A 13,384-nucleotide genomic window follows, 5' to 3' on the forward strand; every position below is an offset into this window, starting at 1 on the left:
AGTCAATATCATTGGGCACGATTTTATAAAATCCAAAGTCAGATACTCTTAATGAGGGTGTAAAGGAACCAAGTTCCTTTATATTTTCCTCCCCCCACCTACACTTTCGTCCTCCAAAACCCATTCATTTCCTGATTTCCATTCCCCCAACACATTTCCATTGAAGTTATTTATTTAAGTTGATTTTATTGAAGAAGTCAGAAGTGGTTGACATTCACTTTCAATATTTTTATAGTAAGGGATTTCCCGTTTTTAACCACAACTTGTGTGCCAATGGCGCGAATTATGATGTATTTATAGAGGTTGATTTGCTACCATGGTTGCGACTTTCAGAAATACAAATATTAATGAAGAGTTGTCTTGGTATGCAAGACTTAGGCCGAAGAGCATAAACATTTCTGGCGTATGCTAGGGTCAAAAAAGGACCTTTGAAACTAGCACGACTCAGACTGGGGAATTTTTGATTGTATAGGGGGAACTTAGACATTTGACACTTGGCACATTTAAACTCTGGTTTGATAACTTCACATGTTTTAATCAAAACCATCACAATCACAAAAGATCCAACTGATTTTTAATCTGGCTCTAGAAGTGAAGACTGATTTGAGAGTTCTCCTGAGAAGGATGCTTGCGTGGGATGACTAGTCACGACAGATGGGCTAGCCTTACTTGCAGAACTGAAGGTCTTCATTTCGAAAGTTGGATTTTAATAGGCGCCTAGTTATCGTTGGATCAATATAGTATCTTTAGCATTACTATAGTATAGTATTAGTTCTAAAAGGAGTAGATCCTCCTCTAGGTGAAGTTTGAAAGCACCACTAACACACACATATATATTCACACATTAACTTAGGATTAGTTGCAAGGCCTGGTATGCCCTTGCTACCTTAAGGTTTATAGGAACGTGAAGTTATTCCCCCACCAGTGTCAGACACGCACAGTAGTCAAAAGTTAGCCACCACAGTTTAGGGTTCTTTCAGTCGCGCTCGAAAAACAAAAAGGTAACGAAATAAACATCACATTTATCTAAGTTTGTAATAATTTCACTGATTAGTGAAAAGGTTTAACTCTATACAACTTCTGATTAGCATCACATCTGTATCAAACATCACTGATTAGTGATAGCGACAAGCAAAAACATAGCAAACAAACATTAAGCAAGAAATATTAGCTACGCACAGTAAGCAACAGCCTCATTTAAATATTAGGTTTTAACAAAACAAAAGATAGAATAGGGCTGTTACAAGGAAACATAGTGCAGTAACAGTGCAGTGACACTGACTTCGTTTTTAACACATCAGCAGCGCCTTTCCCTTATCTATTAAGAAAACAGTACCCTTTACGCAAAAGAGCAATGAAACATCATTTTGCAAGCCGCAACAATCAGGAAAGTAGCAACGCTGACTCGTCCGAATCAGAAGACCCTGATAATTCTCAACCCGTTCTGAACTTTGAAGAGAGAGGAAGGAACCGGGAATTTCTCACAGAGAACAGATGAACGACCGAGAGTAGAGAACAATGTTCAACGACAGAGCCGACATGAGAGTGAGGACTGCAGAGCAGGGCATTTGCAACAACCATGTTCTTTTCACAGCAATAAACAAGCTGCTCCGACCATGAGCCATAGGTACACACCGCAAATCAATCAACTACCAGTGAACAATTTCAGTGGACCTGATGGACACAATAACAACGGCTATAACAACAACCTATACAATGGCTTTCCGAGTTTCCCACCAGACTGGATGCAACACCAAGCACTGATGATACAGAACACATTGAGTCTGCCTAAGATTTCAATTGACAATTTCACAGGTGACCCTCTGAAATGGCATCAATGGTTCAGTTTCTTCAAAGCAACCATTCACAACAACAGTGTCCTCTCAAACGCCCAAAAAATTACATACCTCCAAAACCCTGTAACACATAAAGCAAGGGATTCCATAAGTGGATACTCCTACAATGATGATTACTACCATGAAGCCATCGCTAGACTGACCAGAAAATTTGGCAAACCACAGCATTTTGTCGCTGCATACCTGGATCAATTAGAAAAGTGGCCAAAATTCAGATTAGACGAACCAAACTCTTTTGTGAGCTTCTCGTTTTTCTTGAGGAGACTTGTACAAACCTTCCGGCTCCACAACTTTGAAGCTGATTTGAAGCCTTCAGCTGTCTTGAGAATGGCCAGAGATAAACTGAAACCTAACATGATAATCAGATGGAATCAGCGCACAAGAAGCCAAGGCTTGCTGCAACCTAACCTTACCCACTTTGCTGATTGGATTGACTCCTACGCAGAGGCGTGCGAGGACATCTCCCTACAACGGAACCAGAGAACCAGAGTGAACACTTTTTCTAGAAGGGGCCACCAGATGTGTCATGTCAACTCTGCTCACAAAACCACAACCTTGGTCGTTGTCCCGAATACTTGGAAAAGTCAGTTTATGACCGACAGGGTTGTGTGAGGAGGTTCAATCTCTGCCCCAACTGTCTAAGAGCTCATGAAAAAGGGTCTCTGCCAAACAAAAACAAGGTGCCTTGTGGACAGATCCAATGGCTTCCATCACTCAACGCTCCATAGGACAGATGCAAGGCAACAGCAACAAAATGCACAACCAATTGGGAACTGGAATCAAATCTCAAAAAACAATGTCTTCAGAAACCAAACAAATCAAAACCAGTCAAGCTATGGACGTAAATTTAATAATGAAAACCAAAGGCAGCAGACGAGTTCAAACTACAACCAACAGAGTGGAAAACAGAACAGGCGAAGTGGATCTAACAGCAGCACTTCACTCAGGGGCAACTGGAACCAAAGTGGTTTTCATCCTCAGCAGATGAACGCGCAGAACAACGTCAACAGACAGCAGAGTGACAATCAACGCACTGTAGCCCAACAGCAGGCAACAAATCCGCAACAAAACTACACTTGCAGCAACCAACAGGAAACTTCATGGATCAGACCGCAGATACAATTGCAGGCGATACCAGTGACACTTTTCAACAGAGATCTTTGCATTGAAACCTACGCTTTGTTGGACAGTGGCAGTGTCAACCTCCAAATAACACAGAAGGTTGCTGATGCACTTCAAGTTCAACATCCGAAAGGCATAACCCTACCACTATCTTCACTTCACGGTGAACACTCAATTAAAACAGCAGATGTCATGATCGGCATAGGAGCTTTGTGCAGCATTTGTCCTGTGATCACAATCCCTGTGTACCCAACAGCAATGTAGGAGTTTCGAATGCCCAGAGTTCAAATTGAAATGTAGAATGAGATCTGCAGAGACCACTCTCACCTCCAGAACATAAGATTTCCAACAATCAGAGACAACCTGATCGGAATTCTGATTGGAGCAGATGCATTCACAGCAACGGTTCCAGACAATTCACAACAGGACCCCCTGGCACCCCATACGGAGTCAGCACTCTGCTTGGCTGAACACTGACAGGGCCCATTCCTCAGAGGTACCTACAGAAGAGGGTAGGACATTCAAACAGCACATGCATAACACTTTTCAATCATATCAGGAGACGACAAGACGATCCAGATGAAGATCTTCTCCAACTCTTCTGGACAATTGAAGGAGTGAACTTCAATCAGTGTTCTTCAAAGGGACAGTCTGCAGATGACAAAGAAGCTCTGTCCATCCTCAATGATACCAGAAACCACATTGGTGACAGATACCAGATTGGACTTCCATGGAAGAAAGACATCACACTCCCTAACAACTACTTCATGGTCAAAGTTCAGTGGCACGCTCTGCAGCAGGGACTGGAGAGGGACACAAACTTGAGAGACCGATATGAGGAAACAATCAAAAAAGATTTGGATAGAAACTACATGACAACTGCAGACCCCAGTTGCAGACACTCTGTCTGGTACCTTCCCCATCACCCAGTGATCAACAAACAGAAACCATACAAAATCCGCAGAGTCACAAATGCTGCTTCCAAATATAAGGGTACCTCACTCAATGATGCATTGCTGACAGTGCCGGATCTACTCTGCAACCTGCATGGCCTTCTTATCCGCTTCAGACAGTACTCAGTGGCAATCACAGCTGACATCGAGGCAATGTTCATGCAAATTGGCATCCAACCACAAGACCAGGACTATCTCCGTTTTCTGTGGACAAAGAATGGCAACAAGAAGATCTTCAAATACAATCGACTCATTTTTGGAGCCACATGCTCACCTTCTTGTGCGATTTTTGTTCTGCAGAAGTGTGCAAAGGACAACAAACAAGAGCATCCAGAAGCGCACACATCAATCAGCAGTTCTACATGGATGATTTCATACAGACCTACTCTTCTGAAGGGGAAGCCCGCAGAAGTGCACAGGAGATCAAAACTGTTTTACATACAGGAGGATTCAATCTGACGAAGTTCCTGAGCAACAAACCAGCCGCATTAGAAAACCTACTGGAAGAGGACAAGGCAGAAATGAAAACCCAAAGAATCCTTGGTCTGACGCGGGACCCAAAGACTGACAAATTGATGTTTGCAAAACCAAAGCTTCTGTACACATGACAACAGATGACTCAAAGGAAGGTTCTTTCAATGGCAGCTTCTCTGTTCGATCCAGTTGGACTGATTTCACCCTTTGCCATCAGAATTAGATGCATTCTCCAAAGAATTATTAAAGAGGGAAGAAACTGGTGTCAACTTGTGTCAGAATGCTACCAGCAAGAACTACAGGAGTGGATGAATGAGCTCGAAAGCATGACTTTAATCCAAATTCCTAGATGCTTGATTCCCAACACCAATGGGATCCATCAACTTCACACATTCACTGATGCCTCAATGAGTGCAATTGCTGCCATAATTTATGTGAGGACAACCAACGCCGACGGATCTTGCACATCACAATATGTGATCAGCAAAACAAAGGTGGCATCGATCAAGCAGCTGAGCATTCCAAAAGTGGAATTGGAAGCAGCAACACTTGGAGCAGAGCTGGCTGGGTTCTGTGAGAGCGAGATGACAACAACCATAACCTCCAAACACTTTTGGACAGATAGCATGGCTACACTTGGATGGATACAATCCAAGCGAAGACAGAAAAAGTACATTGACAACAGATTGACTAAAATTCACGAGAATTCCAACCCAGACAATTGGAGACACATCCCTGGAAAGATGAATCCCGCTGACCACGGCACACGAGGCCTCACCCCATCAGATATACCAAATCTGTGGCCTCAACCACCGGACTTTCTAAGCACACCTCAAGACTCCTGGAATTTTGCAGAGGACAGTGATCCCCACATTTGCGCTACACAAGCGACACATCTTCAGACGCCAGTCATTGCGGTTGAAAAATTGTCAACATGGAGTCGATTACTCAACTCTACTAGAATAGTTTTCCAGACAATAAGACGCTTCAAGGCAAAACTCCGAACTAGAAGACAAAACGAATCGCCTGGGACCTCCAACACTGACAATTTTGCATCAGATGAGAACGGGGCAAGAAACTACCTCATCAAAACGTCCCAAAACGAGTTTTTCTCGGGAACAATTTCTACACTGTTGAAGGGAAGCAATCTCGAGAAAGGAGACAAGCTGATGCCCTTCACTCACTTTCTAGATGACATCGGACTCTTGAGGGTGGGCGGAAGACTCAACAAGGCACCTCAAACCTACAGTGCGAAACATCCCCTCGTTCTCCATAGCAGGAGCAGAATTGCAAGGCTGTTGATTGCATGATTGTGGCCATCAGGGCAAAGAGCATGTGAAGGCTCACCTGCAACAGACTTTCCTGATGATTGGGTTGAGAAAGGCGCTGAGAAGTCTGCGGAAATACTGTTTCATTTGCAGACGATGGAGGGCAGACAATGTGAGACCGAATATGGCCGACCTGCCTGAATTCAGATTCCCATATGTAAACAAGCAGTACCCCTTCGTCAACACAGGAATGGACATGTTTGGACCATTCTTCATTGAGGACAAGAGAGAGGGCACCAAGTTGCACTACGTCTGCTTGTTCACATGCCTGGTCACAAGAGCTGTCCACCTAGAAGTGTGCCATGACCTCTCAACCGATTGTCTTCTCATGACCATTCGCAGATTTGTCTCACGACGCGGATACCCTGACCTCATTGTGAGTGACAATGGCAAAACCTTCATTGGAGCCAACCAAGCAATGAAGTTGAAGTTCCAGAGAACCTACAAGCCAGACAACGAGTACATCAGACTGCAATTGGCTCAACAGAACATTCAGTGGACTTTCAATCCTCCATTGGCACCACACTTCGGAGGAGTCTGGGAGAGGCTGATACAGACCGCGAAAAGGAGTCTACTAATAGTGATGGGCAGTCGGAAACTAAGACTCTCAATTTTACAGACAGTTGTGGCGGAGGCCGAGGCAATTTTGAACTCCAGGCCATTAACTCATGTGGGCTGCAGCATCTCAGATGAGGGACCACTTACTCCGAATCACTTCCTTCTTCGCAGACGTCTTATTTGTTTGACACCTATTGTGAACAGCAACCAGCGGTTCTCCACTAAGGCTTTCAAGTTGACGCAGACACTACTTGATCACTACTGGAGCAGGCTGCTGAAGGAGTATGTTCCTGAGCTCAACAAGAGAACGAAGTGGCAAAGATCAAATGGTGAGCTGGATGAAGGTGAAATTGTGTGGGTGCTCAAGGATTTTACACCCAGAGGCATCTGGCCTCTCGGGAGGATTGTGAAAGCACACAGAGGTTCAGACGGAATAGCCAGGAGCTTCGACATCCAGATGTCTACAGGAATGGTACAGAGACCAGCAGTAACCCTAAGCCGTGTATTCCCGCAGCTGTCAAGTGCCCCGGAGGGTCGCTGAAACAAGTTCATTGAAACACACACACACACACACACACACACACACACACATATAAAAAACTCAATATCAGAAAGAAAACTTTTTGGGCTTTATTTTATTGTTTACATTTTCATTTGAAATGTTGCTATTTGTTGCCGGGAGTGTAAAGGAACCAAGTTCCTTTATATTTTCCTCCCCCCACCTACACTTTCGTCCTCCAAAACCCATTCATTTCCTGATTTCCATTCCCCCAACCTATTTCCATTGAAGCTATTTATTTAAGTTGATTTTAATGAAGAAGTCAGAAGGGGTTGACATTCACTTTCAATATTATTTATAGTAAGGGATTTCCCATTTTTAACCACAACTTGTGTGCCAATGGCGCGAATTATGATGTGTTTATAGAGGTTGATTTGCTACCATGGTTGCGACTTTCAGAAATACAAATATTAATGAAAAGTTGTCTTGGTATGCAAGACTTAGGCCGAAGAGCATAAACAGAGGGTTCAAAAAGCAATGAATGGGTGTTCTGTATATCATTTCAGGCACAATTATAATTCACTCAACTTTATTTAACAGTGAAAAAACACCCCAGTTTTCTTCTGCTTTGTAGAGATGAGTTGGCTCAATTTGCAGCACTAACAGTTTTTTCCAATTTTGCTCTCTATCTCTGTGACACTTTGCTTGCGACGGTCCGAAATTCTTACCTTAATCCTTGAAGACTGCATCCCACTTCCTGACATTGATGATAACTGAGAAACTTTTCTACCAAAAAGCTAATGTCTTTTGTGTGCCTCCAATAGGGGCGGAAGACACAAGGAGCAGTGCAACAGGATATCTTTGGTGACACAATTTCAGCAATGAATATCGGGTGGTTAGGTCGCTCTTTGTCGAAAAGTGACTTTGATGTGGCCAGAGCATAGTAAAATCAACGGCACATCGAAGGCGCTCATTTCTCGAGCCAAAGCACTTTGTCTTCAAGGAAAAGCCCTTTGTCTTCGAAGCACTTTGTCTTCAAATCTTGTAATCGGAAGGTGTTGCATCTAACAATAAAAATCCACTCTGAACATTAAAAATAGATTCGAAGAAAAAGGGAATCCTGGATCGAATAGAAGAATTGAGTGACAACAATTTAACATTCTAACAATTTAATGAAGCAGAAGTGTTTTTATAACTTTACACAACCTGCGCTGTGCCATGAAACTTATTGCCTTCTTAGCGCGAAAGCAAGCAGCTTCTAATGCATTTGATTTATTTGGAGCCCAGATGCATCGAGTTGCTGTCAAGGAGCGAGTCGAGAGCGTAGCCTATGCCAAAAAATACCCTTCAAAAATAAAAGTTCGTGACCGCTCTAATTTTATTTAAGAAAAGCAGTCATTTTTGTGAAGCGTAGAAATTTACTGAGGAGCAGTGAAATCTTTGATGCTGAATATATTGTCCTTTGTCTATGTATGCTACTCGCCGTGGTGACATGTTGTTTAGTAGCTCAACGGTTGACAATGAGTCTGCTTGGATTGAGAGCCAGGACTTCATAATTAAATTTTTATTTCTTAAACACTTTCATGAAAAGCAAATTTGTGTTAGAATGGAAATTTAATCTCAGTATTTCACTCTTCGAATCTTGTGTAAGAGTAGGAATGTTAAACCTCTTTCAATTTGCGTGAGCGCAGTGAAAAGTGAAAAACTGGATCTTTTTCCTAATTCAACTCTATACCGGGGGAATCCTTTTTCCTCCAGTTTACGGTCACATTACTAGTAATTGCTCCAATCTGATGGCATGTCTTTGGGTTAAGTAATTTCAAATTTCCGCCTACCAAAGCAATGCACTGCCTAAATTCTTAGGAATCTTACACTTCAACTTCGAGAACAAATAAAACTTTCTAGTTAGTAAAAGTGAAAAATCTGCTCTCAAGCGCAAATTCACGAACATCAAGTGCTCTAATGGCGTTGCCTGACTTTTTGGACGCCTCATTCACGGTAGTTGGTTGCAGTACAAAGTCATTGATGCATCAATTGCTCAGGACACCGACTTTTTTTTACAGGCACTGATTCTTTAAAGGAAATTCCCTATACAAAAATTAAATTTCAAAATTATCTATTAGTTGTCTGTTTGGTGTATAATTCTACAAAATTTTTGTTAGAAACTATAATAAAGGGGTATATTGATTGACTCAGAACAAGTGTGAATGAATTGTGGCTACTCTGCTTTTCTAATAAGTTTTTAGAATTTATTTTCGTTAGCGTATTCTTTAATTTTGCTGCTTTTCATTAGTACTTGTGCCTCTGCATAATTTTTTTAAGGTGATTGCTTTTTTTGCATTGTGTTTGAAATAAAGATTTTTACAGGATTATGGAAGCGTCTCCTGGGGCGATGTTTACTTTACTTCTGTTTTTGACTTCGAAACGTTAAATAAAATTGCCTACCCGCACCGTGGTGAAGATTTCACCACTGAAACATGGTTATTTCAAAACAATCAGCACCGAGTCATGACAAATGCAGTATAAGAGACTGTTTTATTTTTCGCAGAGGCTCTACAGCTATTGAATCTAAACGCAGCAATTAGTCATCAACTGAACATGAAGCAAGACTTCTCACTGACCTGAGTCAAATTCAGTCTGAATATTCTCTGTCCAGACGGCAAGCATGTTATTGGCAGGTATAGTGACTCCTTAATGCTACAGAATGTACAGAGAGATGAAATTGAAATGATCGAAGTGCATATGTTTGAAATGTGCATGCAAATTTAAAATAGCGATTTATAAGCTTTAACAGAATAAATTTACAATATAGGCTGTAATACAGTAATGGGAGGTATGGGTCCGAGGGGTCATGGGTCTATAATTGGGAAGACCGCCCACAACCCATCCCACAAATCCAGCCCAACCAATCCTGTGAGAATAGATTTCCATTCGTGCCAATGCAGTAGCAAAAATTCGAAACAAATAGATGCCTGGTGATGCTGGCAGCGGTTTCAGTTCATCCCTCGACCCGCGAGCGGGTTTGTCCATCCCCTCCAAAAGCTGCGTCCTTGAACATACCGTCTCAAATTTTTCCACTTGGCATCGGGCATTGGATCCACTTTGAAGAAAACATCAATTTCAATACAAAATAAACAAAATTGTTTCGCAGATGCTGGGTAGCTGAATGAATACAAATAGAAAATGATTTCAGTTAAAATCAGTTTGGTCAGAATCACCTGGGTATCATGTGGATGTGGGGTCGAAGGTGTGACTACTTGATAGGATGAGTTACTGATAGGGTAATTTCACAAGAGGACTCTAGATCAAATTATTCCAAAGAAATTTTTCTGAAAAGTTTTAACCGATGCATTCACTAACAATTTTTTTTTCAATTCACATTTAGTTTTTTTCACATTTTCACATTTTTCATCAATATTTTTTTGCTGTGTAAATTCTTCAGATTGTAATTTTTTTATACTGGAAGCTTTAATCGCCACTTAAGTCAATTGAAACCCAGGGTAATTAAGAGCAGAGAAATTTCACTAGCGTTCGCGGGCGCGCAGATTAAATTCAGTCGGCATTTGTTTATGCTCAGCTTTTGGTAAGCCGCTAATTACTTATGCACAGATAAAGATCATAGGAACAAAACCATGCTTGCATGAACCATGCTGAAAAAAGTTGATAATAGCAAAAAGTGACATGACCAGAATAAGGTTTAGACGAAAAACAGAATGCATTTTTGAATGGTTCGGTACTGTGTTAAACTGACACCAAGGTACGGTTATTAGGCTCAGATCCTTCAGTGAGTTAACATTGATTTACCAATACTGTTTTTTTGCTTCAATAAAATTTTCCTTTGAAACCATAAATTCTTATCGCGAGTGTTTCTGATGCGGAGGTGCTCCATTTAAATTAGATGGACATTTTTTTTCTGCCAGTTATACGACTTGAACTGCAACAGTTGTCGCATTCTGAGAGATCTTGTTGGTGGTTGGTAGACATTTTTCAAAAGCTGCGACCTTGAACATACCGTCCCAAATTCTTCCACTTGGCATCGGGCATTGGATCCACTTTGAAGAAAACATCAATTTCAATACAAAATAAACAAAATTGTTTCGCAGATGCTGGGTAGCTGAATGAATACAAAGAGAAAATGATTTCAGTTAAAATCAGTTTGGTCAGCATCACCTGGGTATCATGTGGATGTGGGGTCGAAGGTGTGACTATTTGATAGGGTGAGTTTTTGATAGGGTAATTTCACAAGAAGACTCTAGATCAAATTATTCCAATTAATTTTTTCTGAAAAGTTTTAACCGATGCATTCACTAACCATTTTTTTAAATTCACATATAGTTTTTTTCACATTTTTCATAAACAAGTGCAGCTGAAGCATGAATATTTTTTTGCTGTGTAAATTCTTCAGATTGTCATTTTTTTCTACTGGAAGCTTTAATCGCCACTTAAGTCAATTGAAACCCAGGGTAATTAAGAGCAGAGAAATTTCACTAGCGTTGGCGGGCGCGCAGATTAAATTCAGTCGGCATTTATTTATGCTCAGCTTTTGGTAAGCCGCTAGTTACTTATGCACAGATAAAGATCATAGGAACAAAACCATGCTTACATGAAACATGCTGAAAAAATGTTGATAATACCTAAAAGTGACATGACCAGAATAAGGTTTAGACGAAAAAACAGAATGCATTTTTGAATGGTTTGGTACTGTGTTAAACTGACCCTAAGGTACGGTTATTAGGCTCAGTGAGTTAACATTGATTTACCTATATTGTTTTTTTTTGCTTCATTAAAATTTTCCTTGAAACCATAAATTCTTATAGCTAGTTTTTCTGTTGCGGAGGTGCTCCATTTAAATTAGATGGACATTTTTCTTCTGCCAGTTATTCGACTTGAACTGCAACAGTTGTCGGATTCTGAGAAATCTTGTTAGTGGCTGGTAGGCATTTTTGTGATGGCTACATTTGCTGTCCTTTGAAAGTATAGAGAACTTCTCGAAATATTTTACACTTCAATTTCAAACGATTACAAAACTATCTTTTTGAAATCTTTTTATTCGAAAACTTTTTTAAAAGTATCACTGGTTTCATAAGCGCACTTTAACTTGAACGGCATTTGATAAGCTTTTACCTAATGATAAAAACTTATTAATTGCTCTTCAACTATTGAAAAATGGATATTTTTCGTTGAGGTAAACGATGTCGATGTCATTCAAAACTAGCAATTATTTTAAGAGTGGTGACGATGCAGGCCTGGTTTTCAGCATGTGTCAATTTGCATAAAACAATCATACATGACGCAGATATGTGAGTGGTCATCCTTTTTTTTTATATCATGGACGACTTCAGGAAAACTACTTCGGCCTGCCCTAATTCAGGGTTAATAGAGTACGTGTATCTAAATAAAAAACTTAAGTTTTGCTAAAATCTTTAGGCACTTGCAGCTCAACCACCACCATCCAATTTTAATGAAATTGTACCATGCACCTCCCCGGGCAGTCCAGACTTACGGCGTCTTTTCATTAAAAATATGTCAAAAATCAGTCAAAATTTTATCCATATCCAGAGCATCTGGATTAAGTGAACTTTGTTTTGCGCTTTAGGCAATTCTGTGAAGGCTTTCCAATTGACAGAAAGACGAATGCTGACAACAGTGTGTAGAGACAAATATCGCAACATATCATCAGTGCGAGTGAACAAAATTGAAAAGGCACTTAACACCTCATGGCGTCAATGGTCTATTTTGACCAGGAACACTGCCACGAGGAAAGGTTAGTTTAATGAATAGAAAGGTTCAATTAAATATTTCTAGTCTGTGGATATGAATTAGCCAAGTTTTTGTTGTTTAAGAAAATTGCGGCAACTTAGTTTTGGGTTGGTTAGGACAAAGGCCAAGCAATGATATTCCACTTGATTGATACACAGCATGCTGCAAGGGAAAGCAAGGGAAAGCATGCTGCAAGAGTAACACCAGTAACACTAGGAGAGGTTGGCTTAGTTTTAATGCCGTCTAATAGTCTTAATTTGGCCTCGGGGTCTCTCAAACCTGAGATAAAATTTATTTTCACCAACTCTTCCTCAGGGTTGGTTTCTGTTTTAAGTTTTTCGAAGTCACAATAACGTGCTTCTTCTCTGAGGCGCGCTAAAAAATCGTCGTCAGATTCTCCAACGCCTTGACAACGGACAGAAATTTAGCCCTTTTAGCCGTTACTTCTCTCTCCTTAGGTGAAATATAGTTTTGAATAGCTAGTCTGATCTCTTTAAAAGGAGTGTCTAACAATTTTTTAGGGCTCAGAAGGCTCCTAAGTTTAAGAAGTGCGTCCTGGCCGCATATACTAAGAAAGAGATTTGTTACCTGTAGGTCCGTGATCGTACCGTCGTTGTTGACTTTTTCTTCTTTCTTCTCTGCGCGACATTTCGCCACAAAAGACATGATCCACGCAGTACAGGATTCAGCATTCTGCAGATCCAAGGTTTGTCGGTCGTTTGGTGGTCTGGACACCATTGTCGTGGTCTCGAGCACGAGTAACAAGAATTTTATTATTTTAATAATTGAATTCGAAATGGCCTAAATGTACAAAATTTCACAGGTATTTATAAT

General features: G+C 40.8%; 1 protein-coding gene across 4 annotated transcripts in view; it reads left to right on the forward strand.

The window, feature by feature from the left end:
• Positions 1-13,384, forward strand: part of LOC142348394 (uncharacterized) — a 39,907-nt gene that overhangs the window by 23,849 nt on the left and 2,674 nt on the right. For 3 of the 4 annotated variants that reach the window (XM_075399727.1, XM_075399728.1, XM_075399729.1), the window contains exon 6: positions 12,387-12,554. In XM_075399727.1, the coding sequence (XP_075255842.1) occupies positions 12,387-12,554 (168 nt within the window). Of the gene's footprint in view, positions 1-12,386; positions 12,555-12,633; positions 12,731-13,384 lie in introns of those variants that run through there. The other variant, XM_075399730.1, reaches the window with a different exon arrangement.

Source organism: Convolutriloba macropyga, chromosome 10, assembly GCF_964194025.1.
Source record: "Convolutriloba macropyga chromosome 10, txConMacr16.3, whole genome shotgun sequence".
Classification (NCBI taxonomy): domain Eukaryota; kingdom Metazoa; phylum Xenacoelomorpha; order Acoela; family Convolutidae; genus Convolutriloba; species Convolutriloba macropyga.